General features: G+C 37.2%; 6 protein-coding genes across 22 annotated transcripts in view; 4 read left to right on the top strand and 2 right to left on the bottom strand.

The window, feature by feature from the left end:
* Window positions 1-173: 173 nt before the first annotated feature.
* On the bottom strand, window positions 174-18,604 carry Brm (ATP-dependent helicase brm). Of its 5 annotated transcripts, none has more exons than XM_070654769.1 (18): window positions 18,486-18,604; window positions 17,669-17,984; window positions 7,092-9,046; window positions 6,788-6,861; window positions 6,066-6,315; window positions 5,832-5,970; window positions 5,585-5,746; window positions 5,122-5,463; window positions 4,816-5,044; window positions 4,551-4,738; window positions 4,282-4,439; window positions 3,783-4,203; window positions 3,536-3,702; window positions 3,234-3,425; window positions 2,830-3,160; window positions 1,793-2,656; window positions 1,541-1,715; window positions 174-1,423 (listed from the first exon to the last, which is right to left on the bottom strand). In XM_070654769.1, exons 2-18 carry the CDS (start codon window positions 17,939-17,941, stop codon window positions 1,278-1,280), a joined length of 6,066 nt encoding a protein of 2,021 aa, XP_070510870.1. In that variant the 5' UTR covers window positions 17,942-17,984; window positions 18,486-18,604; the 3' UTR covers window positions 174-1,277. The 5 variants fall into 5 exon arrangements, with proteins under 5 accessions (XP_070510870.1, XP_070510869.1, XP_070510867.1 ...); XM_070654768.1 differs by lacking the exon at window positions 18,486-18,604 and adding an exon at window positions 18,217-18,358; XM_070654766.1 differs by lacking the exon at window positions 18,486-18,604 and adding an exon at window positions 18,129-18,325.
* LOC139101571 (inositol monophosphatase 2) lies at window positions 9,068-11,631 on the top strand. 2 transcript variants are annotated; one of them, XM_070654816.1, is made up of 6 exons: window positions 9,068-9,532; window positions 9,734-9,864; window positions 9,988-10,250; window positions 10,424-10,532; window positions 10,619-10,770; window positions 10,894-11,010. In XM_070654816.1, the coding sequence occupies exons 1-6, from the start codon at window positions 9,464-9,466 to the stop codon at window positions 10,911-10,913; spliced, it is 744 nt and encodes a 247-aa protein (XP_070510917.1). In that variant the 5' UTR covers window positions 9,068-9,463; the 3' UTR covers window positions 10,914-11,010. The 2 variants fall into 2 exon arrangements, with proteins under 2 accessions (XP_070510917.1, XP_070510915.1); XM_070654814.1 differs by having other exon boundaries at window positions 9,246-9,532; window positions 10,910-11,631.
* Window positions 12,516-14,843, top strand: LOC139101568 (uncharacterized). Of its 2 annotated transcripts, XM_070654812.1 has the most exons (6): window positions 12,516-12,728; window positions 13,088-13,221; window positions 13,302-13,558; window positions 13,982-14,087; window positions 14,157-14,317; window positions 14,609-14,843. In XM_070654812.1, the coding sequence occupies exons 1-6, from the start codon at window positions 12,516-12,518 to the stop codon at window positions 14,725-14,727; spliced, it is 990 nt and encodes a 329-aa protein (XP_070510913.1). In that variant the 3' UTR covers window positions 14,728-14,843. The 2 variants fall into 2 exon arrangements, with proteins under 2 accessions (XP_070510913.1, XP_070510912.1); XM_070654811.1 differs by lacking the exon at window positions 14,609-14,843 and having other exon boundaries at window positions 14,157-14,518.
* LOC139101572 (inositol monophosphatase 1) lies at window positions 15,061-17,632 on the top strand. The gene is made up of 6 exons (XM_070654817.1): window positions 15,061-15,672; window positions 15,970-16,103; window positions 16,172-16,434; window positions 16,811-16,916; window positions 17,026-17,177; window positions 17,315-17,632. The coding sequence occupies exons 1-6, from the start codon at window positions 15,604-15,606 to the stop codon at window positions 17,434-17,436; spliced, it is 846 nt and encodes a 281-aa protein (XP_070510918.1). The 5' UTR covers window positions 15,061-15,603; the 3' UTR covers window positions 17,437-17,632.
* Window positions 18,605-18,663: 59 nt separating the features above from the next.
* Window positions 18,664-20,145, top strand: Nd-ashi (NADH:ubiquinone oxidoreductase subunit ASHI). 2 transcript variants are annotated; one of them, XM_070654825.1, is made up of 5 exons: window positions 18,664-19,121; window positions 19,277-19,494; window positions 19,574-19,732; window positions 19,823-19,934; window positions 20,065-20,145. In XM_070654825.1, exons 1-4 carry the CDS (start codon window positions 19,028-19,030, stop codon window positions 19,883-19,885), a joined length of 534 nt encoding a protein of 177 aa, XP_070510926.1. In that variant the 5' UTR covers window positions 18,664-19,027; the 3' UTR covers window positions 19,886-19,934; window positions 20,065-20,145. The 2 variants fall into 2 exon arrangements, with proteins under 2 accessions (XP_070510926.1, XP_070510925.1); XM_070654824.1 differs by having other exon boundaries at window positions 19,823-20,145.
* Window positions 20,146-20,299: 154 nt separating this feature from the next.
* Window positions 20,300-26,969, bottom strand: part of C3g (C3G guanyl-nucleotide exchange factor) — a 54,118-nt gene continuing 47,448 nt past the window's right edge. For all 10 annotated transcript variants that reach the window (XM_070654780.1, XM_070654779.1, XM_070654775.1 and 7 more), the window contains 3 exons: window positions 26,274-26,918; window positions 26,012-26,143; window positions 20,300-25,936 (listed from right to left, as the gene is read on the bottom strand). In XM_070654780.1, coding sequence (XP_070510881.1) covers window positions 25,798-25,936; window positions 26,012-26,143; window positions 26,274-26,918 — 916 coding nt within the window. In that variant the 3' untranslated portion in view covers window positions 20,300-25,797. The remainder of the gene's footprint in view (window positions 25,937-26,011; window positions 26,144-26,273; window positions 26,919-26,969) is intronic.

The following is a 26,969-nucleotide window of genomic DNA, read 5'->3' on the forward strand; positions in this document are numbered from 1 at the left end:
ATACCATGATAAATATATATCAAATTTTAACTATCGTACAATATATTCATTCTGGATCGAATAAATATATTATATCGATGATATAATTACTTGTATAATATTTCAAATCATCGTTACGTGGCAATTATATACAAAATACTCGCTACAGTCATGATTGAGTTACTCGTTTGACATTGACAAATAATAGCTTTAATCTTACAGCAAAAAACCAAAAAAAATGAAAATTAAATTTCGTATACGCAAGAAACCAAAAAAATTAAAAATCTCATAATAAAAGAAAGTAAAATTTTTAATACTTTGTAACTTAAGTTACTTATAATAAAACCTATCGACAGCAGGCGTCGAATACGATACGAAAAACCTATATGATAATTTTGTTTTACGCTGTTACGTGCCAATAAATTTATTTCAATAAGCTAATGTAATTGGATATAATACCAACGTTGCAAAATGAGATTAATGTTTAACATATCTAAGTTGAAATATAAGCTAAGGCTTCAGAAATTAAAACGTCGGTTAATTTGATGTCAATTGTGATAGATTGGCTTAACAATTAACTAACATTTTCAATGTAGGTATCACAACTGTGTTACAAATGTCTGCAAAAAGTTTTATACACGCGATATTTTCGACATTTTATACTCGCGATTATTTCGATAAATTAAAATTTATTTTTTTTCTTTTCTCTTTCTCTCTCTGTCCTCTATTCCTTTTCCCTCTTATTACTAAAGTTAAAAAGTTACAATACATTATACTATTGCAGCGAGGCATAAAGTAACGAGCCCAAAAAACGTTTACCGTATCCTCGACAGTAAAGCAAAGAACATGAATTCGCAACAAAACTCAATAAGTGGAACTCATTCAAATATGTTATTCAATCAGACTTCATCACAAAGTAAAGGATTATAATAATATCTGAAATAAGTCTTAATTCTAATCCCATGTCTGTACAATGTTGTAGATATTCGTTATTCAAAATTATCCAGAATTACAACACATTAATTCAGTTCTTATATTGAGATATCTAAATAAATTTGTGATAATATTCAATAATTATCGATGTTCACTAATTTTAAAAATTAACAACACTAAATGTTTACAATAGTACAGCAGCAACTCCACTGTTGCAATCGTTTGGTGTACACACAATTCTTGGTTGTACTTTAATAAGATTCTGCTATATGTAGGAATATTATGACAAAATTCAAATAATTTGATTAAATATTTAAATTATTTCATAATTATGGTAGCTCTAAGAAGCATCACATTATTACTTCTTAATTATCATCTGCGTCATCGTCGTCATCGGATATATATTTTTTTGTAACTCTCTTTCTACGGCCGCCTCTTCCTTCACCCTTTCTTCCTTTAAGTTTAATTTTCATTTTTACACTAGAATCTGCATCTGAACCGTCTTCACCATCTGTATTATAAGAAAGAAACACATATAAAAAAAAAGATACATTAAAAAATGTTCTTTTATTCAAGTTTCAACGCCTCTTAAATAATTCTATGATAAAATGATAGAATATAATTATACCTTTATCTTCTCCATCGGAATTATTACCTTCCTCTTCAAGACGTTGTCGAGCATTTATAAAAACAGATTGCAATACTATCGAGTCTTCATGAATTAAAGATGCTTCTTCATTATAAATTTGAGCGTTTTTACAAAGTTGCATAAAATCTTTTTCGAGTTCGTCTAAATCAGCATACTAAGAAAAATAAAATTATTATGGACTTACGTTAACACAAAAAAATAAAAATGTGATAAGTAAAATGGATTACTTACTTTGCCTTCTTCAATTTTCTGCAATAATTTATTAATAGTCAAAGGCTTTTTAATAATTTCGTAATAATCCGGCAATTCTCTTCGCGAAGGTAATTTCATAAAAGGTTCACTTAATAATCGACCGTCTGTACTGTCGGTATAATTAACAACTAATGTAATTAACTTTTTCATAGCTCGTTTCATTTTAGGATCGACCAAAGACCCGGCACCTCTTCGCTTTTTCGGCATAGGTTCGTCATCCTCCTCACCCTTTTTCTTCCGTTTCCGTGTCTTTTTCTTTTTCTTATCGTCTTCTTCCTCCTCTTCGTACTCGGCCCCATCGTCGTCAATTGCTTTCAACCATTCTTTTTCAGTTAAACTATCTGTATAATCAACCTCTTTACGCTGTCTCGAACCCCTTCCAAGGAATCTATCCTCATCCTCTTCATAAGTCCATCTTTCTACTTCATCGTCGTCTTTTACTAACCAATCGGGCAACTCTGTTTCTTCTAACAATCGCGATTTGCGATTTGGACCCAATTTAGCTTCTTCTCGTCGCCGTTCCAAATCTAATTTCTGGAATATTTCAAATTCTCCTTCCGTCCTAGCAATCATTTGATTGACAGTCTCATCGTCGGGCACTTCGTTCTCTTCTTCATCTTCAGCGTCATCTTGATGTAAAATGCTTTGAAGAAACTGCTGCCGCTCAGAACCGGTGGACTTCTGATCGAACATACCGGCTTGAATAACTTTTTCGTCCATATTTAATTTATATCTAGCTGCTGCTAATATTCGCTCTTCAACGGAGTTGACAGTCATTAATCGGAGTACGCGTACTTCATTTTTCTGCCCGATTCGATGTGCTCTGTCTTGCGCTTGCAGATCCTGTAATATATTATCAAGTTTAATACTGTATATATTTTTTTTTTATGGTAAATGTTAAGAATAAAGTCTTTACTTCCAATTTTGATGATTCTGGTCATTCAAAATCGTAAGTGAGAAACGTCTTAATCAACATTTACCATTTTTTTTATATTCTAAATATTAATAGCATGTACCTGATGAGGATTCCAATCGGAATCAAAGATGATAACTGTATCAGCGGCTTGAAGATTTAAACCAAGGCCACCAGCACGTGTAGATAGCAAGAAAAGGAAGTATTCTGAGCCAGGATCGTTAAATTTCTTTAGCAGATCCCCTCTATCTTCTGCTTTAGTCGTACCATCCAATCGTAAATACATAAATCCTCGCCAACTTAAATAATCTTCCATAATTGTCATTAATTGTGTCATTTGACAAAACAATAAAACTCTGTGATTGGTGGCTTTCAATTTAGGAAGAATACGATCGAGAAGCTCGAATTTTCCGGACGCGCGGAATAGATCAGGGCTAATAACAGTTTAATGAATAATTAACATTTCATATAATTAAAACGCTTAAAAAAAACTATCGAAATACATACCCAGTAATAACACCAGAACCTTGGGTGCCTACATGTTCGCAGTATTTTTCTTCTATAGCTTGGAACATGAATGGATGATTGCAGAGTTTCCTCAATTGTACGATTGTATTCATGAGAGCTTTGGCACCACCTTTTCCTTGCTTTCCCTTTTCCGATCCATCGGTTAGCAGCACGCCTTTACTTTGCATGTGCCTAACAGAAAAAATTTAGTTTATATGTGTTAAGTTAGGTTATATATAATCCGAATTACTTTTATGTAGAAATTAAATTACGTAGAAATAAAATAAATTATATTTACGTACTTATAAAGAACTTTTTGTAGGCCAGACATATCGCATTTGATAATATATTCCACTTTGTCAGGTAACTGCGATTCTACTTCTTTCTTCAAACGTCTCAGTAGGAAAGGCCGCAATACTTTATGCAAACGACGAATAATCAAAATAGTTTCTTCTTCATTTAATTCCACCTGTCCGAATTAAGAATAATGTTAATTAAAGCTATATTAAAATATGCTTTATATTTTATATACTTAAATTAAATACTTGCCTTTTCGCCAGTAGTCGCGAAAGGAGCGTTGAACCACTGTTCAAATGTACTGCAAGATTTAAAGATTGAAGGCAGTAAAAAGTTTAATAGGGCCCACAATTCTGGTAATTTGTTTTGCAACGGTGTTCCAGTTAATAACAGTCGATGGGGAGCCAAATAATGTGTATTCAATACTTGAGTAAGTTTGCAATGGTGATTTTTCATCCTATGTCCTTCGTCAATAATCATATACTTCCATTGCAGTTTGGCTAACACGCCCTTGTCTTTTATAACATATTCGTAAGTTGTTAAAAGAACATTGAATTTTGTAGCTCGCATCTGAGATTGTATCGCTCTTCTACCAGCAGGAGAACCTTTGTACGACACTACGACAACACTTGGTGCCCATTTTTCAAATTCAAGAACCCAATTTGATAGCGTTCTAAAATCGCATATTAAAATTATTATTTAAAGAAATTATTTGTAGCGTTTTATTTATTTTAATAAAAAAGAAACCTACGATAATGGGACAATGATGAGAAATGGGCCATTAACTTTCTTTTTTTCCATAAGATATGTTACTAGAGCAATAGTCTGAATTGTTTTACCGAGACCCATTTCGTCTGCCAAGATACCATTCAGATTGTTATTAAACAACGATACTAACCATTCCAAGCCCTAAAATTATTAAGCATTTTTATTTATAGAGAAATAATTCACTTAAAAAAATATGTAAAACAGTTTAAAACGTATTATAAAATTTTAATTATAATGAAACGAATACAGTACCTTTATTTGATATTCTTTTAAATTGCCATTCACCATAATACTTGCTTGTTCAGTAACAGACTCATGAACCGTATGTGCAATACTATAATATGTTTGTTCTTCCGTTTTATATTCGTCATCTTCCACTTTCGCTTTATGTATCGTTTTCTTTACTTTGTCTTCTTCAGAATCTGCTGCTTTGTCCTTGTCTAAAATATTTTGCGAATAAATTTTATACGGAGGATCTGAACACGATGTACAATAAATTCAAGAATTAAATACTTACGCTCAGATTTACCCTCGCTCTCATCGTCATCATCACTATCGTCTTCGCTATCTGATTCAATTGGCTCCCATCCGAGATGAGTTTCTAAAAATGCTGATAATTGACTCATTAACGGTGCTTCGTCGCCAGTTAATGTACGACCAGTAGCTGTTTCTATTACACCAACACGAGTATCGTCATTCATTCCGCCGTCTTCACCATTCTCGCCGTCTTGTAACTTCTTCTTTTTCTGTAATCAGAACTCCATTAATACTCGAATTATTTTATTAATCATAAAAAGTAATTAAAATCCAATTTTTTTTCTACCTTTTTACGCTTTTGTTCTTCGACTTGTTTCCTCTTTTGTTCTATTTTGTGCTGTTTAACCATTTCTGTGAGATTACTAATATATTCATCGGTTTGAGAGAGCAAGAACGCTAAACGCTTATCTTTCTTTTGATCGATTAATTTTCTGTATCCTTCTTCGTCTTCTGCCATAAGACGACGCATACGTTCTTTCTCAATGCGTTCTTGTTCTTTCTTCTGTTCACGTTCAGCATTCGCGTGGTAATTAAGCACTGCTTTATTAAGTCTGGCCAGCTTCGCGACATTGTTGCGATGAAATTCTTTAAAGTCTTTACCATGCTGCAGTACAGAGCTAAGAAATTCCTGTAAATATAAATGTTACGCTTGCATTCGTTTATTCATAATGGGCTTAACTAATGTTACATATATTTTTCAATTTAATATATCAAATTAAATTTTATAATTTAACCATTAAATGACTTACTTGATGTTTCTGTCTACGTTTACGTTCTGCCTCTAATTTCTGTTGCTTTTCTAATTTTTCGGTAGCTCTGGCCTCGCGCAGTCCTTGCCGTTTCGTACGTTTATAAGCTTTTACATTAACTGCGGTTTCTAAAGTCGTATCTTTCCGAGTGCACGCTATAATCTGCAAAGAAAATCGAAGTAATTAAAAAATTGAATAAAAATTTCTTAACTAAAATGTAATATAATTCGTAAATTAATTATGGTACCTCCGATCTTAATTGTCTTTGGAAATTTAGTACTCTCAACATGCGTAATTCAATCTGAGCTTGTATGCGAAGATCTTCTGGCATATTTGTCGGTAGATTGCTAAGTTGCTCCATTCTTAGTGATATACGGGCCGCAACTCTGCTCAAACAATAAGTTTTTTTTAAATATTTTATTGCTAAAAATGTAATCTTGTGCCATGAATATATCGAGTTTCTCCAAAAATCTGTCTCTACCTATTTTCTCGCTCTTGCAATATTAACAGTGGGTCTAATCCAACGGGTTTCGCTACGCTTGTTACTCTGTTTGCTTTAGCGCCAGATTGCGGCTGTTGTTGCTGCGTTTGCGGTGTTTGACAGCCCGGTCTAGGAGCACCTGTGGGACCAATAACATTCGGACCTGGTATTTGTGGCCCAGCTGTCGAAACAGGGCCTTGAGACGGATCTATGGGGCGTTGACTCATCCCTGGAGGAGGAGGTGCGCCACCTAATCAAATCCGCCTTAAATCAGGATCATTCTACCCTACTTTTGTAATTACCACATTCATACATTCATCTCGTTTCACTCATTACATAATATAAAACGTTCTCTATCAGTAAGTATAAATTCTGTAATTACAAATCTAATATATAAAGCGGAAATCAAAGTTACTGTAGCAAAATTATTTAATAAAATACATATTTAAAAAAATGGCATTTAAAATAAAAAATTCGACAAAAGTATCATATACAAATTCTTTAATATACTTTATGTTAAAAATAAAATGCAACATACAAGAAATAACTTATTCATTTTAATATGTATGTTTACAATATCGATGCAATAAGAAAAAAGCAAATAGAAAAAAAAAATCTAACTCTACTTTAAACAAGCAAATCATGTGGCAGAAAGCGATACAAAAGATAGAGTAGTCACCCAAAGCGTATAAGCTCTTGTAAAATTATATTTAAAAACTCACCCTGCGCAGCTACTGCAACTTGTTGAGGTACAGGCTGATTTCTGGCCAACAATCTGTATGCCATTATCTGAGCTCTATAAGAAAACAAGATAAAATTAGAAATATAAAATTTTCTAAATATAAAAAAATATATTTATACATTAATTATATTCAAATGCATTAGAAACATGTATTATATCTTTTCCAAAAAAGAAACACGGTCGTGTTAAGATCACACACAGTGAAGCCAACCGTGTATAATTTATACATAACAGACAATTGTTAAGATAATTATATAATTTACGATAATTAATTATTTACGTACCGTAATTGTTGCAATTGCTGTGTGTTGAAGGCTTGCTTGTCGCTCATACCGCTGCCTTGACGAGCTCTTAAGGCTAACAATTGAGAATATCGCGGATCTTCTTGCAATCCTTTCTCTTCCATAGAATCAATTGCTTTTTGAAGTGCATTTAAATTTTCTTGTCCCGATCCTGGTGGTCCTGTAGGTCCGATTTGCCCGCTTCCAGTTTGACTCATTTGATTCACCGGAGCACCGGATCCTAATGGTGCTGTACTACCGGGAATTTGTCCTTGATTTTGACTGCCAGGGCCGATTTGAGTGGTCGGAGGTTGAATATTCGGACCGTTAGGTCCCATTTGTCCACTCGCATTTGTATGACTAATTTGATTGTTTGGACCGCATGGTCCCATTTGACTATTCGGTCCGCCAGGTCCCATTTGATTGCTCGGAGCATTTGGCCCCATTTGAGCTCCCGGGCCGCCTCCCTGCATTATTTGTCCTGGACCACTGGACGGAATCGGTCCTCCCGGTCCCATTTGACCAGCCGGGCCACTGCCTACGCCCATTTGTCCCCCAGGTCCGCTTCCCGGTCCCATTTGGCCTCCTCCGGGTCCACCATGTGTCATTTGTGTGCTGCCAGGGCCCATTTGACCGGGTACTCCTCCAGGCATTATTTGAGTAGGTCCACTGCCGGCGTTCATTTGTACTCCAGGGCCATTACCCGGGCCCATTTGTCCTCCTGTTCCACTTGTCGCACTCATTTGCCCTCCGGGACCGCTGCTGGAAGTCATTTGTCCGCCGGGGCCGCTGGCCACACCTATTCCAGGTCCGTTCGGCCCTATAGAAACGGGACCGCTACTTGTAGTCATTGGTACGCTTCCTGGACCGCTTCCAGGGCCCATTTGTCCAAGACTGTTAGGTCCTAACTGACCTACAGGACCGCTTCCTGGCCCCATTTGACTACCCGGTGCGTTTGGTCCCATTTGATTACCCGCTGTAGGAACCATCTGATTGCCAGGCCCGCCTGGGGCATTCATACTCATTTGGCCAGGTGGCCCTCCCATGGTCATCTGTGTAGGTCCGTTTGGCCCCATCTGCGGTCCGTTGTGACCTAATTGTCCAGGTCCATTCGGCCCGACGGGACCTATTGGCCCACCCATTTGCGTTTGACTGTTTGCCATTATCTGATTAGGGCCACCCGGACCCATTTGATTCGGCCCGCCTGGGCCCATATTATGCACTGTAGGTCCACTCGGAGGTAGTTGACCAGGAGCCATGTGACTTCCCGGACCGCTTGCATTCATATGTGTAGATACTGGCGGACCACTCGCGTTCATGTGACTTGGAATAGGCGGTCCGCTATTCATATGACCACCAGAACCAGGAGGGCCACTTGCGTTTATATGTCCTGCTCCTGGCGGTCCGCTAGCATTCATGTGTCCGGATGGTCCTGTGCCGCCCATATGTCCCGGGCCGGGAGGACCACCAGAAGTTATATGGCCAGATCCCGGCGGCCCGCTTGTATTCATGTGACTCGGAGGACCACCCATATGTCCGGGTCCTGGTCCGCCAGGAATTATTTGAGAATTTTGAGGACCTCCGCTGCCTCCCATCTGAGACCCTGGAACAGGTCCGCTGGAAGGGACCATTTGTCCTGGACCACCCTGGCCCATGTGAGGTCCGCCAGGAGGGCCGCCTCCTTGCACCATATGAGACGGAGTCATTTGCCCGGGACCTCCTGGTCCCATCTGTCCAGGTCCTCCAGGACCCATTTGGCCTGGTCCTCCAGGACCCATCTGGCCGGGTCCTCCAGGACCCATTTGGCCAGGTCCATTAGAACCCATCTGATTAGGGCCACTTTGCATCATGTGAGAACCGCTTTGTGGTCCATTCGGTCCCATTTGTCCGGGTACCATCGGTCCTCCAGGACCTTGAGAGGTAGGTGCCTGTCCAACTGGCCCGCCCGGACCTTGATTCTATAAAATAAAAAAATTATAAAATATATATAACTTTACAAAAATAGAAATTAAAAAAAAAAAAAAAAAAAAAATATAACTTTTTAAAAATAGAAATTAAAACAATTTACATTTCCATTTTAGAATAGTTATTTTTATCTAAAAGCGACCGTAAATTATATCTTAGTAAGATATAAGACTTCGTGTACGTAAAAATAAAGTGTTTGCTTTGTCTGGCTACGCAAAACTGTAATCTAATAAAACAATAATAATAAAACCGTTTTTAATCTCGAGTGTTCATACGTGTCTACTCGCGCTAGTTATTTTATCAAATAATATTGTTTTGCAGAGATAAGACTCAGATACTGATGTTCGTTTATAACAGTTGCTACGGTAAATCGATCAGTCATACAGGCACAATTCTCCACGTCGGCTATTATGTCGAACGATTTAGACATTGCTAAGTGCTTTGAGTTCGCGAAAGAACTCACACTGCAAGCTGGAAAGGTGAGTCACGAGTTGATGCATAAACGGAAAGATTGCACAATTCCGAAGATTAAAATTAAAAGACGAGGTTATAATATGTATAGAAATGTACATTTTAATTAGTGAGAATTTGCAAAGATAACATATTTTGTTTCCTATAATACTTAAATCTCAATTAAATAATTGTTATCGCTTAATATTTAATATTAATTATCTGTACAGTTACTCGAATGCCATTTCAAGAACGAAAAAATCGTATACGGCAAAGGAAAGTGGGATTATGTAACTAATTATGATCACAAAATTGAGAAATTATTTATCGATGGCATATCTAATAGGTTTCCTGACCACAAGTAAGTTTTTAATATAAATTGTAAAAAAATCAAGCAATTGAAATATATTTAATTAAACATTAAATTCTGACAGAACGTTTTGTTAATATTAAAACAGTGAAACTTGTGTATTTTTCATTGTAGAATTATTGCGGAAGAGACGGCGAGTGTAATGGAAAAAATGCCGGAATTGACTGACACGCCTACGTGGTTCCTCGATCCGATCGACGGGACCGTAAATTTCATGCATTTATTTCCCCAATTTTGTATATCTTTAGCTTTGACAGTTTGCAAAGAGATCGTCCTAGGTATCATTTATAATCCGTCAAATTCCGAGCTGTACACCGCGATAAAAGGTAAAGGCGCTTTTCTTAATGGATCACCAATTCACACTTCTGAAGTAACAGGTAATTATTAATAACAGAAGCAACGTTAATTCGAAATACATTTCTAAAGATAGTCATTTCTTTTCGCGACAAATATAAAAAAAATTTGTAAAAATTTAAATGCTAGTTTCTAAATGCAACGATTAAAAATTTTTTAATTTTATTAAAATACATCGCTTTGATTTCTTATACAGAGCTAAGAAATGCAATGATTATGCTCGAGACTTCAGTTATAAAATTCAAATCTAAAGACACGGATATACATAAGGCCAGAATGGAAGTATTAATCGAAACCGCACAGATGTGAGTGACACGTAATTATACGTATGTTAAATCTGCTATAACGAAATTATTTTGAACTATTTTCTGTGCGCTTCTCATTAATTCAGAACCAGAAACGTTGGATCAGCTGCACTGTCTTTGGCGTACATAGCGCGGGGTATAGCGGATTGCTTTCATTTAGAGCACATTAAAGCCTGGGATGTGGCGGCAGGGACGCTGATTTTACGCGAAGCGGGTGGAACTATCTTGGAAACGAAAGGTACGCCGACGAGAAATTAATTAACAAATATTATAATCTTCCTATTAATCGAAAAAAGCAATTTTGCTTTAAATAATTTTTTAAATCTGAAATATCAAATTTAATTATAAAGATCAGAAACAGTTATTTATCTTCACAGGTAACGCTTACGATATTATGAATCCGAAAACCGTCGCAGCTTCGAACGAAAGCCTGGCACGAGAGATATCTAAGCTAATCGTCGATACCGATTTGAAAACGCTGAGGAAAAGGCTCAAGAGAACCTGACGCAAGAAAAAAAAAATGACTCACGATAATTGATTCAAGAGCTAAGTAGTAAAGCGGCGGGAGGCGTTCTCCAACAGCAAACTTGTATTTATCACGTAACGAGGAAATTACCTATAAAAATCAGTCTAAAGGTGTTGCTTAAATTAAAAAGTCTCATTGACGCAAATGCAGTCGTCAGTGAGACTTTCGGCGTACAAAACCACTTCGATTGCGTTAACCGGCGTGCCATCGCAGTAGATTGACTGCCGATCATTAAGATACATTAAGTACTTGCGCAACACAAATATATAAGCGGAAAGTCTTATAAACAGAGAAAATAATGAAAATCGAGAATTAGGAAGACGCAGCAGACAATAATCGAGATCGCAAAGATAATTTCCAATAATATCAGCGTAGAAAATATGTATACGCGAATCAGCAACGATGAATTAATATTAATTCGCATGTATCATTAATATGAGACATGCAAAAACGAACTATAATTATAGATCAAGAGATTCTCATTCCAAGCGTATTATAAATATATATATTTTTTTTCCTAGACACGTTGTAGAGGTATAAAAATTTTGAATAAACCATAAATTAAAGAAGAAATATGGCAAGACAACTATAATATTAAAAAAAAAAAAGCTTAGCTCGTCTTGGGAATTATTTAAATATTTTACGAGTCGAGTAACGCAATCGAAAAACGTTATTAACATTATATTATAAAATTCATGTCTGGTCGCTAAATCAATCGAAAGCTTGCAACACCCGTGGTTTCCTTCGTAGCAATTAACGCACAGAATTTGCATATATTACGGCAACTATCTACCATCGCAAATGAATCACGCGTGTACAATAGCCACCTTACTATTTCAGATATCTCCCCGAGTCACTACGAATAAGATTTTCTTATTAAAAAGTTTTAATTCTTTTTCTCTTTTTTTTTTAAACCGTTTAAAGAATTACTCTAAACACCGTGTGGGAAATAAACCAGCGAGATAGCGTCGATTATTCCGTCCTCTTTAAAAAAACAATCGCGTCGTCGGAAGACATCTCGCATCGCCGTTGTGAGTGGCAGGTGTGTGCAATTAAGTACATCTCATGCAGGATATAAAAATCAAGGCCTATTTTAGAATGGCGTTATTGTTATCTCATAAAGCAGGCAGAGCGCTATAGTCTCGAGAAGATATTACGGCCGATTACAAATCGTACACCGTTTCGTCAGCGCGTCATTGTAAGAATCAACAAAAAAAAAAAATGTTAATCAGCAGACTATTTAGGATTAATTTAGGAGGCACTGTAAACATTTCAATCAAAAATATCAAATCAAATATTTAACCAGCCAAAGTAGTAAAATTTGTTTCACCTCTTATCACGCAGTGTTTGCTCATAAGCATCTTGATCTTTGCGTATCTCCAAAAAAAAAAAAAAAAACTCCCTCGAAAAGCAAAATCTCTTTTTTTTTAAAATACCCGTTTAAATGAGCCGACAGAATGCGTCATTCTTGGATCATATGCGCGACTGATACGAGTGAAAAAGCACGAGTTGCAAACGCAAGCAACAGTGCTCGCTCGCGCCTTTTCCCGACGAGGTCGAGACAGACGCACGTTCGTGCCGTGCATTCACCAGGTTGCACAGAAATGGCGCGATACGCCGAGGACGTGTACTACGATACTGCAATTAAACTGTCGCGTGAGGCTGCCCAGGTGAGCATACAACGCCAGGGAGAACTCATCCCAAAGTGAAGGCCCATACGTAGTCGCTGCCGAACAAAGCACAATTAAATGAACTGCAAATGCGTGTTGAGTGACGTCATTAAAAATTGCATCTTGATCCGACGCGACATGGGAAAACATTGTTTCGTTATCGCCTCTATGGGACGCATTTCTGTAAAACGATAATCGTTAACTGACAATTAACTCGCGAAGCGACGTAACTAATCCCCTCGACATTTCGCTCATGTCACAGCTTTACCTTTCATTTATGAAACCCACGGCGTTCCTTTAACGATTTCATGCAAGTTGTCTCGGCAATTATTTCTCGTTGTCAATTAATATTATTTCAGATCGTCCGAGATTCCATCAGCGGCTTCAAGCGCACCGACAAAAAGCTAGGCGATTGGGACCTCGTCACCGAGTACGACCGTAAGATAGAGAACATTATCATTGGAGAACTGAAACGCGCGTTCCCGAGCCACAGGTAATTTCTTAGACGAAAGGGTGTTGTCGGGAAAATGATACGCGACGGAATTAATACAACTGTGCAGTCATGCGCGACAGATTTATCGCGGAGGAATCGACCGGCGCTGATCTACCGGAACTAACCGACGCCCCCACATGGATCATAGATCCTATCGACGGCACCGTCAACTTCATTCACGGGTTCCCGCACACCTGCGTGGTGATCGGTCTGGCCGTGAAAAAGGAAATGGTGCTCGGTATCGTGTACAATCCGATTCTCGAGCAACTGTTCACGGCGAGGAAAGGACGAGGCGCGTTTCTGAACGGAAAACCGATTCACGTGTCTACGGTACAAGGTAACGAGCTGGTATCTGCGATTTGATTTTACAAAGCACGCAAATGCAAATAAATATAGCAAGGATATAACAAAGAATTTGTTCCAGCCGTTTTAATACGTCTGGCAATTTAATCGTTTTACGTAAAAAAAAAAAAAAAAAAGAAAAAACCGATCCTCGTATCTACAAATAATTATATCCGAGACTCTATTTGTTTCTTTACCTTCAAGCTATAAAATAACAAGTATTATAGATCGATTCTGATAGCTGCACTGCAGCACGCTAAGTGTGCGGTAGTAATGATTCAGAAAAAATCACAAAGCCCCGCTTCAGAAACGTGTCGCAAGGACGAAGTTAGAAAGCGTCATTGTAGAACAAAGCTAATTATCCTCCGCGAATAATATATATATATATAATAGTACATGATTGCCAAAAATTTTGCAGACTTTTCCAAGGCTTTGGTCTGCATGGAACCCGGGTTCATAAAGGTGGACGATATGAAGGAGAAGACGGTGGAGAGGATTCAAACAGTCGTTAAAGCGGCTCAGGGGTAAGTCTCGGCAACGAGAACACTTATCGTCTTGTTCCGTTTTCTCGCACCACTTATTTTGCCTTGAAGCATTCGCACTCTCGGCGTGGCGGCATTGACATTGTGTTACATCGCGCTCGGGATCGTCGAGGCTTATTACGTCGAGGGTCCCGGTATCTCAACGTGGGACATAGCCGCAGCGTCGCTGATCATCTCGGAAGCGGGTGGCGTCGTCGTGGACCGCGTCACAGGTCGTTATTATCAACCCTGCCATAATTATCTCACAATTATTCAAACTGGTCTAGAACGACATAAGCCGCAGATTATAGAAAAAAAAAAAAAAAGAAAATCTCATACGCGAAACAATACAACTGTATAAAAATTAATTATCTGTACGTATGAACGATTTATTCGCGTTTAATTTTATTTTGATTATGTGTCGTTCTAACTGTGAGTTTAATTATCGTCTGTTACATCTCTTGTTACGCTTCAATGACTACCGTACGTCTTCCGTTTTTATTTATTTTTCTTTTTTATTACAGGCGAGCCGATCGACATCATGAAACCACGTGCAGTGGCCGCGTGTAACGAAAAAATCGCCACCGACATGGTGAGGCTTATTCGTGAAGCTGATCAACGAGTGGAAATGAGGGCAAAATAGTTTTAAAATATATGTATTATATGTATTTGTAGAATTCGTGACTTTATATCGTGAATTGAGAGAAAATAATAAATATCTATTTTTTTAAAATACTAATAATACTAAAAAAAAAAGAATACTAACAATTAAATAAATTTAATAAATAGGCAAATATTATTCGAATCATAAATGTAACATAAATGTGAATAAATTTATCTCAACCGATTAAAATTACGTATTCCCTCGATTGTATTTTTACAAACTGTTTACGTATTTTTCTTCGGGGCTATATTAATCAATTAAAAAAAAATACAGGCAATCATGTACTACATATAATTATATAGACCCAACGACGTAGAATATTTTATAATTACACGCGCAATTAGAGATGCACGAAAGAGGCGATTTTACGACCTGGTTTTTTCCCTAATATACCGCCGCGATGCTCCGAACGGAAACTTAAACCCGCAGGGAAAATCCACGTCTGCGAGATGTGTCAACTAATTATAGAATGGATCGGCGACAGGAAGAAATTCCGCGGTTTTCACGGAAAGTTACGCGCAAATAAAGACATAAGACCCGCAGATTCGCGTTGATACCCGTGCGTAATTAACTTACGACAAGCGTACCTTCCAGCTTACGCTCTGACGTCATTATCGCGAACGTAGTGAACCTTTCGCGATCATCAGGCAGATAAAATTCGGCCGTTGCTACCGCCGGCGTTCATTCGCGCCTCCGACCTGTACGCGTCGACAGTCGGAGTACCGCCGTGCATTAGTTAGTCAGCGTCCTGATATCGAATCGATAAAAACATCAAGTGCAAGCTTCGAAGACCTCGCGGATCACCTTTCCATTCGCCGTGCCAAGGAAAGAGAAAATAATTAGTAAAAAAAAAACATGTGCGAGTCAAACAATTTGGACGAATGCTACGCGATCGCTGAAAACTTGGTCCTGCACGCAGGAAAGGTGTGCTATATTATTCGAAATAAATGTGACGAGCAAATATTGCGTGATCTTGCGCGATAACGAGATAATTGCCAAGTCACGAGTGCAAGAACGTTAAGATTGACTAATTAATATTTGTCTTAGCAAATATTTCCAAATAGGAAAATTTAATTATCAGATAACAAGTATGAATTTGCCTGTTTGAAAATTCAAGTCTTTTACACGTCGACTTCTTGCGGATATAATATGTTTCTGACTCGAACGAGCTTATTATATAATTTTCCTTTTTTCTTTATCTCTCTCTCTTTCTTTTTATAGATAATAGAAGATGGCATCAATAACAGAAAAAATTACAAAAGCAAAGGAATCGACTGGGATCTTGTCACGGAGTACGACCGCAAGATAGAAGACAAATTAATAAAACAATTGTCAATGCAGTTTCCGTCGCACAAGTAAGTTATTATGATTAATAGGCAAATTGCCAATGAGAAAGTGACAGTAACGAGACTCAAACTTTCAGATTTATTGGAGAAGAGACAGCAGCGAAGGAAGGTTGCCTACCACAACTGACCGACGATCCTACGTGGATAATTGATCCGATTGACGGTACCACCAACTTTGTACACCGCTTTCCACACACGTGTATCTCTTTAGCGTTACTAGTAAACAAAAAAGCGGAAATTGGAATAATATACAATCCTCTTATGAGACAATTCTTTACGGCGAGAAGACACTGCGGTGCCTTCCTTAACGGGAAGCCTATAAAGACCTCTGACGTAAAAGGTAAATCATTCCATTACATTATAATATATCTAGAATTTTTTACATTAAAAGCATGGATTCAAGAACATAAAAAAAAAGAAAGAAAAAACGTTAATATAATTTTGATTACTTTATGGCGGCCTCGCTGAAAATGAGTGCAAGAAGCACGTTGTTTTACGGTTCAGTGGAAGGTTATCTAATATCCATTAAAACTCAGAGAGTTACGAGTTATTAAGTTATGAGTACATCAGTTAATGTTACGTCCTTCGTAAAATAATTACTTTCAACTGTCGGATATCTGTCAGACAGTCCGTCCGCTTGCATTGTCCACCCAAAATAATTACTCTATTTTGACGTAAGATACTTGAAAGTTAAAAGCACCGTCTATTCCTTCCAGATATATCTCAATCAATAGTAGCCATGGAACCGTGGCTTGCCAAAGATCCTCAGCATTTAACCAGTGTTTACAGTAGAATGCACGCTTTGATACAAGGAACTCACGGGTGCGTATTAAAAGACAAATAAAAATATATAAAAAAAAATTCTATCATACGTTAACGTGTATATTTAAATTGATTGTAATTCTTTTAAAAACAAATGTGTCCCTTTCAGAATAAGATCACTAGGAACTGCCGCGCTCACGTTGTGCTACGTAGCAATGGGAGCCGTGGAGGCGTATCATATCGAAGGTATAGACGCTTGGGACGTTGCAGCAGGAAAATTAATAATTGAAGAAGCAGGTGGAATAGTTATAGATACTGCTGGTAAATACAATTCTATTCTTACACGTAATACTGTAGTCGCAAAAAAAATAATTGATTTCTTCTTGCAAAATTTTAAGACTCACTAAACTGCATTTCAGCACATTAAAGCATGTTTGTGAAATGTATATATTTTGCAGGGGGAGAATTGGATTTGATAACACCGAAAGTGATAGCGGCTTGCAATGAGCAAATTGCACAGCAGCTTGTGGATCTTATTAAGAAAGCTGACTTAAAAGAACTTAACCAAAATTTAAAATAATTGCACTGGCATATGTAGCGTAAATTATGTTTCGTATTATAGCGATAATGTGCAAATTCTTTCTCTTAAAAACAGTATTATTAAGTTGATCGAGGCTACGTTTAATTAAAAGATCTAGAAAACTATGCTAAGATATATCTTGTACTTCTTGTATCGAATAGTTCTGTATTAGAGATAAATGAATACTGTTACTTGATATTACTATTTAATAGTTTAAATAAATCTATCGTACCTGAGGACCCATGTTAGGTGGCATTTGTTGCGGGTGGGGTGGATAACTTTGTTGTTGAGGTTGCTGCTGAGGTGGTTGCGACATAGGTGGTCCTCCGGGCGGTATCGGCGGGCCACTTTGATAACCCTGTGTAGGGCTGTGAGGATGATGCTGAGGTGGCCCCATCGGACTACCTTGAGCATTCGACGGAGAGGGTGCCTGCTGCGGGGGACCCATGGGGCTAGGCGCTTGGGGTGGTGGCATAGGAGAAGACTGAGGCGACGGGCTCGCCATATTATCACGTTAAGAAAGTTCCAATTTATCCACGATTCACTTCCTGAAAATCCCAACAAAATGTAAGCACGGGAGCTCTCTAAAACTACCTACGGGAAGTATCGGAAATCAAATGCCAATTCAATCGTTAATCCTAATAAGTGCAAGTGTTGCACTCGGCGGGTCAAACCGTTTCACGTAGACGCACTTGAATGAGACAGCAGCCAGTTCGTAAAGCATCGGCTCGCGCAAGGGAGTTTTTCTAGGCGAGATACTTTAACGGCGGAATATTCTACCTCTCTCTTTTTCCTTTCTATCTCTCCCTCTTTTTCTCGCCTCTTGATGTTGCGGGCGGATGGCTTCGAGCCCGAGTGCGAAGCGGGGCGACGCGCCGCGCTCGTGAGCACCGCGGCCGTTCGCTCGTTCGACCCGCGATTGTCCCGCGGCCGGGAAGCGACGCCGGGACGGCAGTCCGGAACAGCGGTTGGCGAAGCGCGGTGTTCACTGCGATACGCGCATCCCGTTGCACCGAGCGGTGCAACGCCCGACTTCGGGCACTACGTACCGTTCCGGAGTGTCCCACGTTATCGCGGCGTGCCGGCTGGATTCATTTCCGTCCGTGCCACCGGCACGCGCGCACTTCTTATCAGAGATACCACGAACCCGCAAAAGCAAGCTACGCTGCGCCGAACTACTCCGAGAAACGCACGCTGTCGGCCATGTTTTCACTCTCGGCTCGCCGTCGAGAGAAGTTCGTCCAGCCAATGACCGAACATGGCGTTCGCGTCGCTTCCGCCGCGCCGAGGAAGCCGACCGAGGATAAGTTGAGTTGTTACAACAGCCCCCGAACCAGCTGTCAAGTCCCTTTGCAGTTGCACTACGTTATTTATCCGGAGTTAAAATGAAATAGACGCGCGAGTAAAATGCCGATGTGAAACGGAGGCGAATACGGAAATCCGAAGTGGCAAAAAAAAAATCCGGCCGCGTCTCTGTCTCTCTTTTCATCTTTCTTTTCTATGCCCAGTCGTGCGTCTCGTTTCGAGTGCAAGAGGCGTACCGCGGTGCAGCTGCACGAAACTAACACTTTGCAGGTTATCTCGCAGTAAAATGGTTTTGACGAAGAAGCTCGGTCGACTGTCAAATCAGTTTTTTCAAAATAAACCATGTTCGTATACCGCGGTGAGGTGCTTTTCCGACAAAGGTAAGTAATCCTTCTTTTATCATTACTCGTTTTGCACAGGAGGAACCGCTGCTCCGGCGAGCAGCGCGACGAGATCAGATCTTGCTGATGGTTATATTATGTAATTATTAAATGTCAATTTACGGAGCAAGTTTTATGTCGTTTGTCATCGACAGCGCCATGGAACTATATCTGGGAACCAAAAGAGTACTCGAAAAAGGATCACGACAAGATCGCTGAGAAGTATCATTTACATCCAAAGGAGTATCAACCTTATCCCAATAATGAAAGGTTCATTGCCGACTACCCAAAGCTGCCCTTAATAGGACCAGCTGCTAAAGATCCGTACTACCCATACGATATACCACTGTACAAGAAAAATTATCATGAAACGGTGAGCGTGAGATGTTCGCGTGCGCGGGAAAATTTTAAAATTATTATGTTCTCTAATATTTCCTTGATTTTTCTTTTAGCTACACGATCGGTTTGAAACTATGGGGGAGGATCGTTTCAGCTTTGGCGTTAAACCCAGAGTTAATTTATATTTGGCAACGGCAATATATTTCGCAACTATGTTCGGTGGGGTCGCGCTCTTTTTAGCGCTGGAATCTTATCATATAACTGTACCAAGAGTCAGTACTTCAGAGTTATCGTAATGGTTACGATTTCATGATTGCTTTGACGCAATTTTTCGTAAATTAAAAATAATATGTATGTTTCAGCTTGGGCAGCAGATGCCGAAGAAAGGTGTGGTGCATTATTCATTTGAGCCAGCGGATTCGTGAAAAAGAAACAATGAGCCCTGAGTAGACAACAATTTACGAGAACAGATATGTAAGAAATATAATAGTGCTTGACGGAATACAAACTTATGAATTGTTATATGAATTATATTTATATTATAACATATGTATTTCTGTTATATTTCCGTAATATCTGATTGTTCATCATTCGTTATTTTCAGGGTTTTCCTTTTTTCTCCACTTGTATTATAGTTTTCAATCTCTAGCTTAATGAAATAAATTACTATTGATATTTTATCAAAGGTAATTAATCAATGGCCTCTACCTCGATCCTACTGTCATAATGTTATTAAACTAGCATCATGCATATGAACATCTTTAATTCATTAACAAGCTGCTTTCTTTTACGTTTGGTTCTGTTGAAAATGAACGAGTTGTTTCAGAAGGAAACGAAAATACCATTGACTAACACATTTTTATTTCACTTTTTTCATACATTTATTACAAAGAAAGCAATAACATTTGACCCAAAACTTGTTACATATACAAATCGTTAATGTGTCTGTAATGCAAAAGGAAAAAAAGGAAAACATATCCGCGTAATGTACCTCGTACAAGGATAAGTAAACATTAATCGCATCGACATGAAAAAGATCTAATACAAATTCATCGTACCGCGACGATACGCACGTCGCAGTTCTGACCTGTAATAAAAATACAGATAGAAAAATATAACGAGAGATTACGGGGTAAATTGTATACGATGAGAATGCGTGAGCATGATGTTCGATCTTTCTTGCGTGTGCCTCAATTAAAACCTGCAGTATCATTACGTAGCATAAGTAGAAGGACGTCGCGGAGAGACATTTAGTAATATCACATATTTACAAATGATATGCTTAATCAATTGTCTGCTTTTGGATTTTTTTTTTTTTCTTTTTTTTCTTTTTTTTTTCAATAATCACTTTGTTATGGTGCACGACAGTTTTGTTAAATTCCTACGCACGACACATATATTCTGTAAAATATTAAACGGGATACTCGCCTTCCCGACGCTTAAACAGTCTAAAAAGTACGCCTTCTGACATGTATACGAATATATTGAATGTATCGCGAGCTGTACACTGAAAGGTAGATATGGAAAACGCTATCTGCCTTTCAGGTGTACAAAGATTCCACGCCGTCGATCGGGAAACGACTCGGCGGTGCGATTGGATCCCTTACATTGCAATGTATGATTGTGCATTTTTAATTAATTCCGAAGATCGTCGCCTGGCGATTGTGCGAAGTAACTCTGCTGGTGTGACGCTCGAAAGAATTTCCTGTTAAATGCAACGATATATTGCTTATATTCAAAATGTGAGCGTACGAAACGTCGATTTTATACCGCTATACTTTCTTTTTCGTTTCTCTCTCTCTCCCTCTTTTTTTTTTTCTTTTTTTTTTACGCGCTGAAAATTGCTAATTTTCATTTATTGACTATTGCTCCACGAATACTGGACACAAGCTTACTCAGACCAGCATTTTCTGCACATCTCTTTGAAAGCTAATTTTTTTTTGGATTGCATTAAAAAAGAAAAAAAAATCTTTAACTAAAACGTTATTTCAAATGCACGTGTGTCTGTGTATGTGACGTGTACGTTTATACATATACAGAATATTTCAGAAATAACGTCGTAAAATTTCTAATAAAACTTTTATTCTATTCGCAATGAAGATGGGGAAAAAGTCCCGTAGATTTTGATTTTCTCCCGTGACAATGCACGGTCTTGTAAAATAAATCGCTTAAAACATTTGTCACGAGCGAGAAAATATATCAGAAAATTTCCGCAGTAGCGACAAGAGTGATCTCACTTATTTCCGAATCGTTCTGTATATATTTTATCCTACGATTATCATGCTTGCAATTACGCGACGTGATAAGCAATTAAATCAAATTCCGCAGCGTTCAAATAATAGTTTCCAAACAGTACCTTAATACATACATCTTACTCTCTTGCTTTTCTAATATTTATCATCTTATAATTAGTTGTTTTAGCGGATATGTCGTTTTTTTTTTTTTTAGGGGTTTTTTCTTTTTTTTTTTGTTGCTGCTGACGGTAAATGTACGAAACGTAAATCAACGGGAATTAACAAACGGGGAATACGTACTCCTATGTTTGCGTGATACTTCCCTAAATATTTTTACCGTGAGATCTACGCGAGTGCAAAGTTATTACATACATGTAATCTTTTGACGAAGGACTTGGTAAAACACATCGATAGCGATTATTAATTGTTTCGGTTTACTTATTCGGTATTTCCTACGGACATAGACGCGGTCCAAACCGACGCGGGACGCTGTGGCGGAACGAGTTCTCTACAACGAGTCCGTCCGCCCTTTGCCCGCGACGGTATTTGTCACCCTTTTTTTTTTTTTTTTCACTTCGACGGTAGAACACTCAGAAGAACGTTAATGCATTTGTTCGGCGAGAGTTATTTGATTCAGTTTCACAGTTTTGAGCCGTACGTAAAACTTACGCCCGGCCGAAGAGGGAAGCCCATGCGCAACGAGATGGAGGGCCAAATAATTACGAAAGCCCGGATTTTCGTGGAGAAAAATCTATCTCTTTTTTTGGGTTTTTTTTTCTTTTTTTTTTTTAAATCTTTTTTTAGAACTTTGAACGCTAAAGTGTACGTTTAAATATTGACAGCGCAGTTTGATCCGTATTGTTAGACTAGATTAATAACACATACGTATATACACAATGCAATAAATATTGTACAAATGATTTTTCGAGTGATGCAAATAAGCCTCGCCTTAGAGTTCGCGTAAAATGCAATAAATTACACGTATTTCGATTTGTAATTTTAAAAGTTAACAGCGATCGCTCTTTAGAGTCCATTTCTGTTACAGACTGTTCCTCCGAAGCTAAGACATTCAACAAATAATCGAAAAAGAAGATATAGATGTTCGCGTTATCCGCCTATCTTAATTTATAGTCGCATTATCGAGCGTAAGAAGGAAGCAATTGTCTCTTCTTCGTCTTCTTAGCAACTGAAAATCCCTACCTCGCAAAGCAGCTTAATTGCCTATCTAAAAATTGGTAAATCGAGTCTAATTTCTTCGTTGCACATTCAATGGATTTATCTCACTCGTATTTTGGTAATGCAGTACTTAAAATTATTATATTTGCTTATGTATTCGTATGTAATTATGTAGATGGGAAATTCTGCTGATAGTCTAACAAAATCTTCGCGCGGTTATAGAAATTATGGTACAATCTCAAGTACGTACAATATTTTTAAAAAGGCCTCTTCGACCACCATCAGAATTTCCAAAAAATATCGTACAAAATAGAAACGTCAGTTGTATATCGACATCAGAAGGTAAAAAGGTGTCATTAAAAGCCTACATGTAAAAAATATATATAGCTGCCTTGAGAAAATAATCTGAAGTAAAAAAAAAAAAAAAAAAAAAGAAGAAGAAGAAAGTCCAGACCGCGTGACCGAATCAAATAAGAATATGAAACAGAAATAATACGTGTGCGAACGTAGCGGTGGCATCACAATGATTCTCGATGAACTTAAAAATTAACTAGTTCAATGCAATGCGAACTTTACATTTATGAATACCGATACAATAGTAAATACACGCGCGCAAATTTAATTATGTATACTATTAAATTATTTACAGCGTTAATAGATCTCTGTTTACTTTTATAAGTAAATTATTTTACACGCTAGCTAGTGGGAGATAAAACGTAAAACGCACATTCGCATTCACTCGCGCATTATGCCCAACCGAACGTTTACGATATCCATGAAACTAATACTAAATATTCCTACCGCTGTTACGTACTTACATATTAGCTAATTGTTTCTCTAAAAAAATTCTAAAAACAATCTTACACTGCCAGTAAGTGACGTAAACGAACAGAAACGTTATATACAATTTTACTTATACATATTAGCCAATTATATCACATTAATTATTCCTCATGAATTTTCCTTTCTCCGTGCGCGGCTTGCTATAAATATCAAATAAGTTTTAACTAATTATCAAGAATAAAGAGATCAGATTTTTACCTTTCTATCTAAATCCGCGAATAAGAATTTACTTTGTAGAATATCAATCTATTGACACTAGCTTTTTTATATGTATATGGCAGCCTTGTAACTACATTTTTAAAAATTTTGCTTGGCAATTAATTTGTCTGAATTGTTTATTACCCGTGTTTTATACTAGAACATCAATTGTTAATTAAACGCTTAGGCCCTTTTTTTCTTGCTATAGGTATTACTAAACATAAATCTTGATATTATACATGCGCATATCAAGACAAACTTTGAAAATCGATCAATTATGACTGGCATACGTTTACAAAACTATTACAAAAAAAATCATCAAGCATAAATTTTGTTTTAAATAATAAATTAATCAATAAAAAATTAATAAAAAATAAAAAGGCAGATTCATTCGCTTGATTCATTCTTTAAAACGAGATACGTAAATCGCTAAATTATTATATAACAACATCACACTGTAACATTTAAGGGTAAAATTGCATTCATATATGTTGCATATTAAAAAGAAATATAAAGCAATACTGAGTGCTTTCAATGATAAAATTAACTTGTTTCTCTCTTTGTTTTTATGGAATGTATCATGCAAGAGTTAACATTCATTTTTGAAAGAAATAAGACTTTTTAAATTGAGAATTGCTTATAGCTACGATAAGTCATCGATTTAAATTAAATTTTTTAATCGTTTTTTTTTTGTTTGTTACTTCACAATGAACTCGTTCGCTACCAACTAATCAACATACAAACGATCTTGTTTTTTGTACAGACTAACGAATCATACACAACTCTGACAAGGCTCTACGATTAGTTTAAAACACAAAAGACTACTCGGATCTTAAGCATCAGAACGAACTATGTATATAAAGACGTTGTAATTAAGAAAAAAAAATTTTAAAGTAATATTAAAATTACATTTTTGGTCTCGGTGGCGAACGTGTTAATTGATTTAATTGCCAAGTAAATTATGTTAAAATCTGAAAGCTTGGAGACCTATTAACAAGTTGCTAACAAAAAAAAGAAGTGTTCTCTATCATCATATACAATAGTATATGTAACAGTTGCGCTCAGTCGTACCATGTGTCCCGATACGTGCGTACTTGAGCGCAAGTATGAGACTACAATGGCCCTACATTAATCAACGTAATTGGTGTTCATCCTTGTGTAATCAACAGTGATCTGTTGACGCTCGAAAATTCGCTTACCTACATAAAGCTAGAAATGGACGTTTACATACATCTAAATAAATTAAAAATTAAAGAAAAATCACGTACTACTTTATACAATTCGCTAGCAAAGGCAAATAAATAAATTGCTTCTTAAAATGTATCTAGAACAGCTGAAGATCGGGGGGAGGGGTTTTTTTTTTTTTCCTTTCATCATGTTATGATAAATGTAATTACAGCTAAGTATAGATCGCATATTCTCATAGCAAATACGTTACGTTGGCTTGCAGCGAACGGAAAGACTGTTTAAAATGCGTTGGAATAGAGATTGAGTTGTTTAATATATCGAAAGTTGTCTCTAGGGGGAAAAGGGGGGAGGGAGGAAGATCCTCAAATTTCGACGTATTAGTTTTTGATTGATGCTAGCAAATAAATTTTAGTTAAATATCGCATTACGTCATATTGAATGTGTTAAATATGAAGTTCATATTTTCGCGTATTAAAATTTTTTACGAGGTTTAATAATATAATAAGACATAACCTCACAGAGGCTGTCGAACGGGATAGACTCGCTAACCCTTTCACCGCTCTTAGAGCGTTGTAGAAGAATGCCTCTTGTTCTTTTTTTTTTTACCGCAAAAAAGTATATATCTACGTAAATATAAACTTCCTAACTGCACTGTTTCAGCCTTTCGAGACGCAGGCAGTGAAAGGGTTAGATATATTCTAGTTTTGCGGCTGTGCTTTCTTACCACCACGTGGCTTGATGCTTTCAGAAATCTGCCACATTGCCTCCTCACAGAGGAAATCACTGAAGTTGTTGAAAAACGTCATAATGCGTTCATGCTTTTTGAAAGAGTACGTGCTATAAGATAATATTAATAATTACAGTATCGCATTGAGAGCTTACGTCAAGTTAGGTCGGTAAAGAAACACTTACCCTTTCTTAAATCTTTTCATATTTTCAACAATATTAAATTGTTGCCATCTCTTGGAAAAATTTATAGTGCCATCTGGTAATAAATCGCTATTTCCAATATGCACAAACGTAAGATCTTGCAAAACAAGTCCGCTAAAACAAATAAAATGCACACATATATTTATATATATTTACGTAAAATTAAAAAAAAAAAAAAAAGAAAAAAATAACACAGTATATAAAATTTTATATTTTTAACCAATGATAAAACTTGTATTCTTACATATAAGGAATACACGGCGGCTGCGTTTCTGCTAGAGCTTGTCTATAAGCTCGGAAACTACTAGAGCTATCAATGAGAGCACAATATTCTTTGAGACCTTCCGTAATATGCTTTTGCCATTCAAGTCTCCTAATAGGTGCACTATCTAATGCAGATAATAATGCAAGATAGCTATTAAAATTATTAATCTTCCTAAGATGCTTCATTATCTTAATGAATTTCACGACATATTTTTCTCTATCTTTTGCTTCATTTTCTAATCGATGTTCTAATATCCTAGATCGTGCCCAATATGACATTTTATTAAAGTGTTCAGTAAATCTCGTGAGATTCGGGCTTCTCTCTTCGTTTTGTTCTTGCGCCCAAATTAGCACTTCCGGTATTTCTATTTTCATAAATAAGTCGGCATCGAGTAATGTCATTTGTTCTGCAATCTGTTCGCTTTTAAAATCTAATAAGGAAGCTTGTTTCGTTGTTACACTTAGAGACGATAGAATTGGTTGTGCTGCTTGTAATTGCTTCATAGTGTGCTTCTCTAAAATTTTAACTCGCAACGCTTTGGCCATAGTGAGATCTCCGCTGCATACTAATTGTTGTACAAATTCCATTAAAGTTTGCAGAAGAATATCATCAAGATCAGATATTCTGTAAAATGAGTTAAACACCGTGAAAAGTAAAAACTTGAGAATATAATAA

Source organism: Cardiocondyla obscurior, linkage group LG04, assembly GCF_019399895.1.
Source record: "Cardiocondyla obscurior isolate alpha-2009 linkage group LG04, Cobs3.1, whole genome shotgun sequence".
Taxonomy (NCBI): Eukaryota; Metazoa; Arthropoda; class Insecta; order Hymenoptera; family Formicidae; genus Cardiocondyla; species Cardiocondyla obscurior.

Bases quoted from the DNA above. Each gene is read 5' to 3' on its own strand.
- Brm (XM_070654769.1), bottom strand. From the start codon at position 17,941: ATGGCGAGCCCGTCGCCTCAGTCTTCTCCTATGCCACCACCCCAAGCG. The intron at 9,047-17,668 runs GTACGATAGATT...TTTATTTTATAG, and splicing joins CACCTAACATGGGTCCTCAG to AATCAAGGTCCGGGCGGGCC. The intron at 3,161-3,233 runs GTATGTATTTCG...AACTGTTATTAG, and splicing joins GGTTCTGGTGTTATTACTGG to CCCTGATCTATTCCGCGCGT.
- Nd-ashi (XM_070654824.1), top strand. From the start codon at position 19,028: ATGGTTTTGACGAAGAAGCTCGGTCGACTGTCAAATCAGTTTTTTCAA. The intron at 19,495-19,573 runs GTGAGCGTGAGA...TTTTTCTTTTAG, and splicing joins AGAAAAATTATCATGAAACG to CTACACGATCGGTTTGAAAC. The intron at 19,733-19,822 runs GTCAGTACTTCA...TGTATGTTTCAG, and splicing joins ATCATATAACTGTACCAAGA to CTTGGGCAGCAGATGCCGAA.
- LOC139101571 (XM_070654814.1), top strand. From the start codon at position 9,464: ATGTCGAACGATTTAGACATTGCTAAGTGCTTTGAGTTCGCGAAAGAA. The intron at 9,533-9,733 runs GTGAGTCACGAG...TTATCTGTACAG, and splicing joins TCACACTGCAAGCTGGAAAG to TTACTCGAATGCCATTTCAA. The intron at 9,865-9,987 runs GTAAGTTTTTAA...TTTTCATTGTAG, and splicing joins AATAGGTTTCCTGACCACAA to AATTATTGCGGAAGAGACGG.
- LOC139101568 (XM_070654811.1), top strand. From the start codon at position 12,516: ATGCGTCATTCTTGGATCATATGCGCGACTGATACGAGTGAAAAAGCA. The intron at 12,729-13,087 runs GTGAGCATACAA...ATATTATTTCAG, and splicing joins TGTCGCGTGAGGCTGCCCAG to ATCGTCCGAGATTCCATCAG. The intron at 14,088-14,156 runs GTAAGTCTCGGC...TTTGCCTTGAAG, and splicing joins GTCGTTAAAGCGGCTCAGGG to CATTCGCACTCTCGGCGTGG.
- LOC139101572 (XM_070654817.1), top strand. From the start codon at position 15,604: ATGTGCGAGTCAAACAATTTGGACGAATGCTACGCGATCGCTGAAAAC. The intron at 15,673-15,969 runs GTGTGCTATATT...TTCTTTTTATAG, and splicing joins TGGTCCTGCACGCAGGAAAG to ATAATAGAAGATGGCATCAA. The intron at 16,435-16,810 runs GTAAATCATTCC...TATTCCTTCCAG, and splicing joins AAAGACCTCTGACGTAAAAG to ATATATCTCAATCAATAGTA.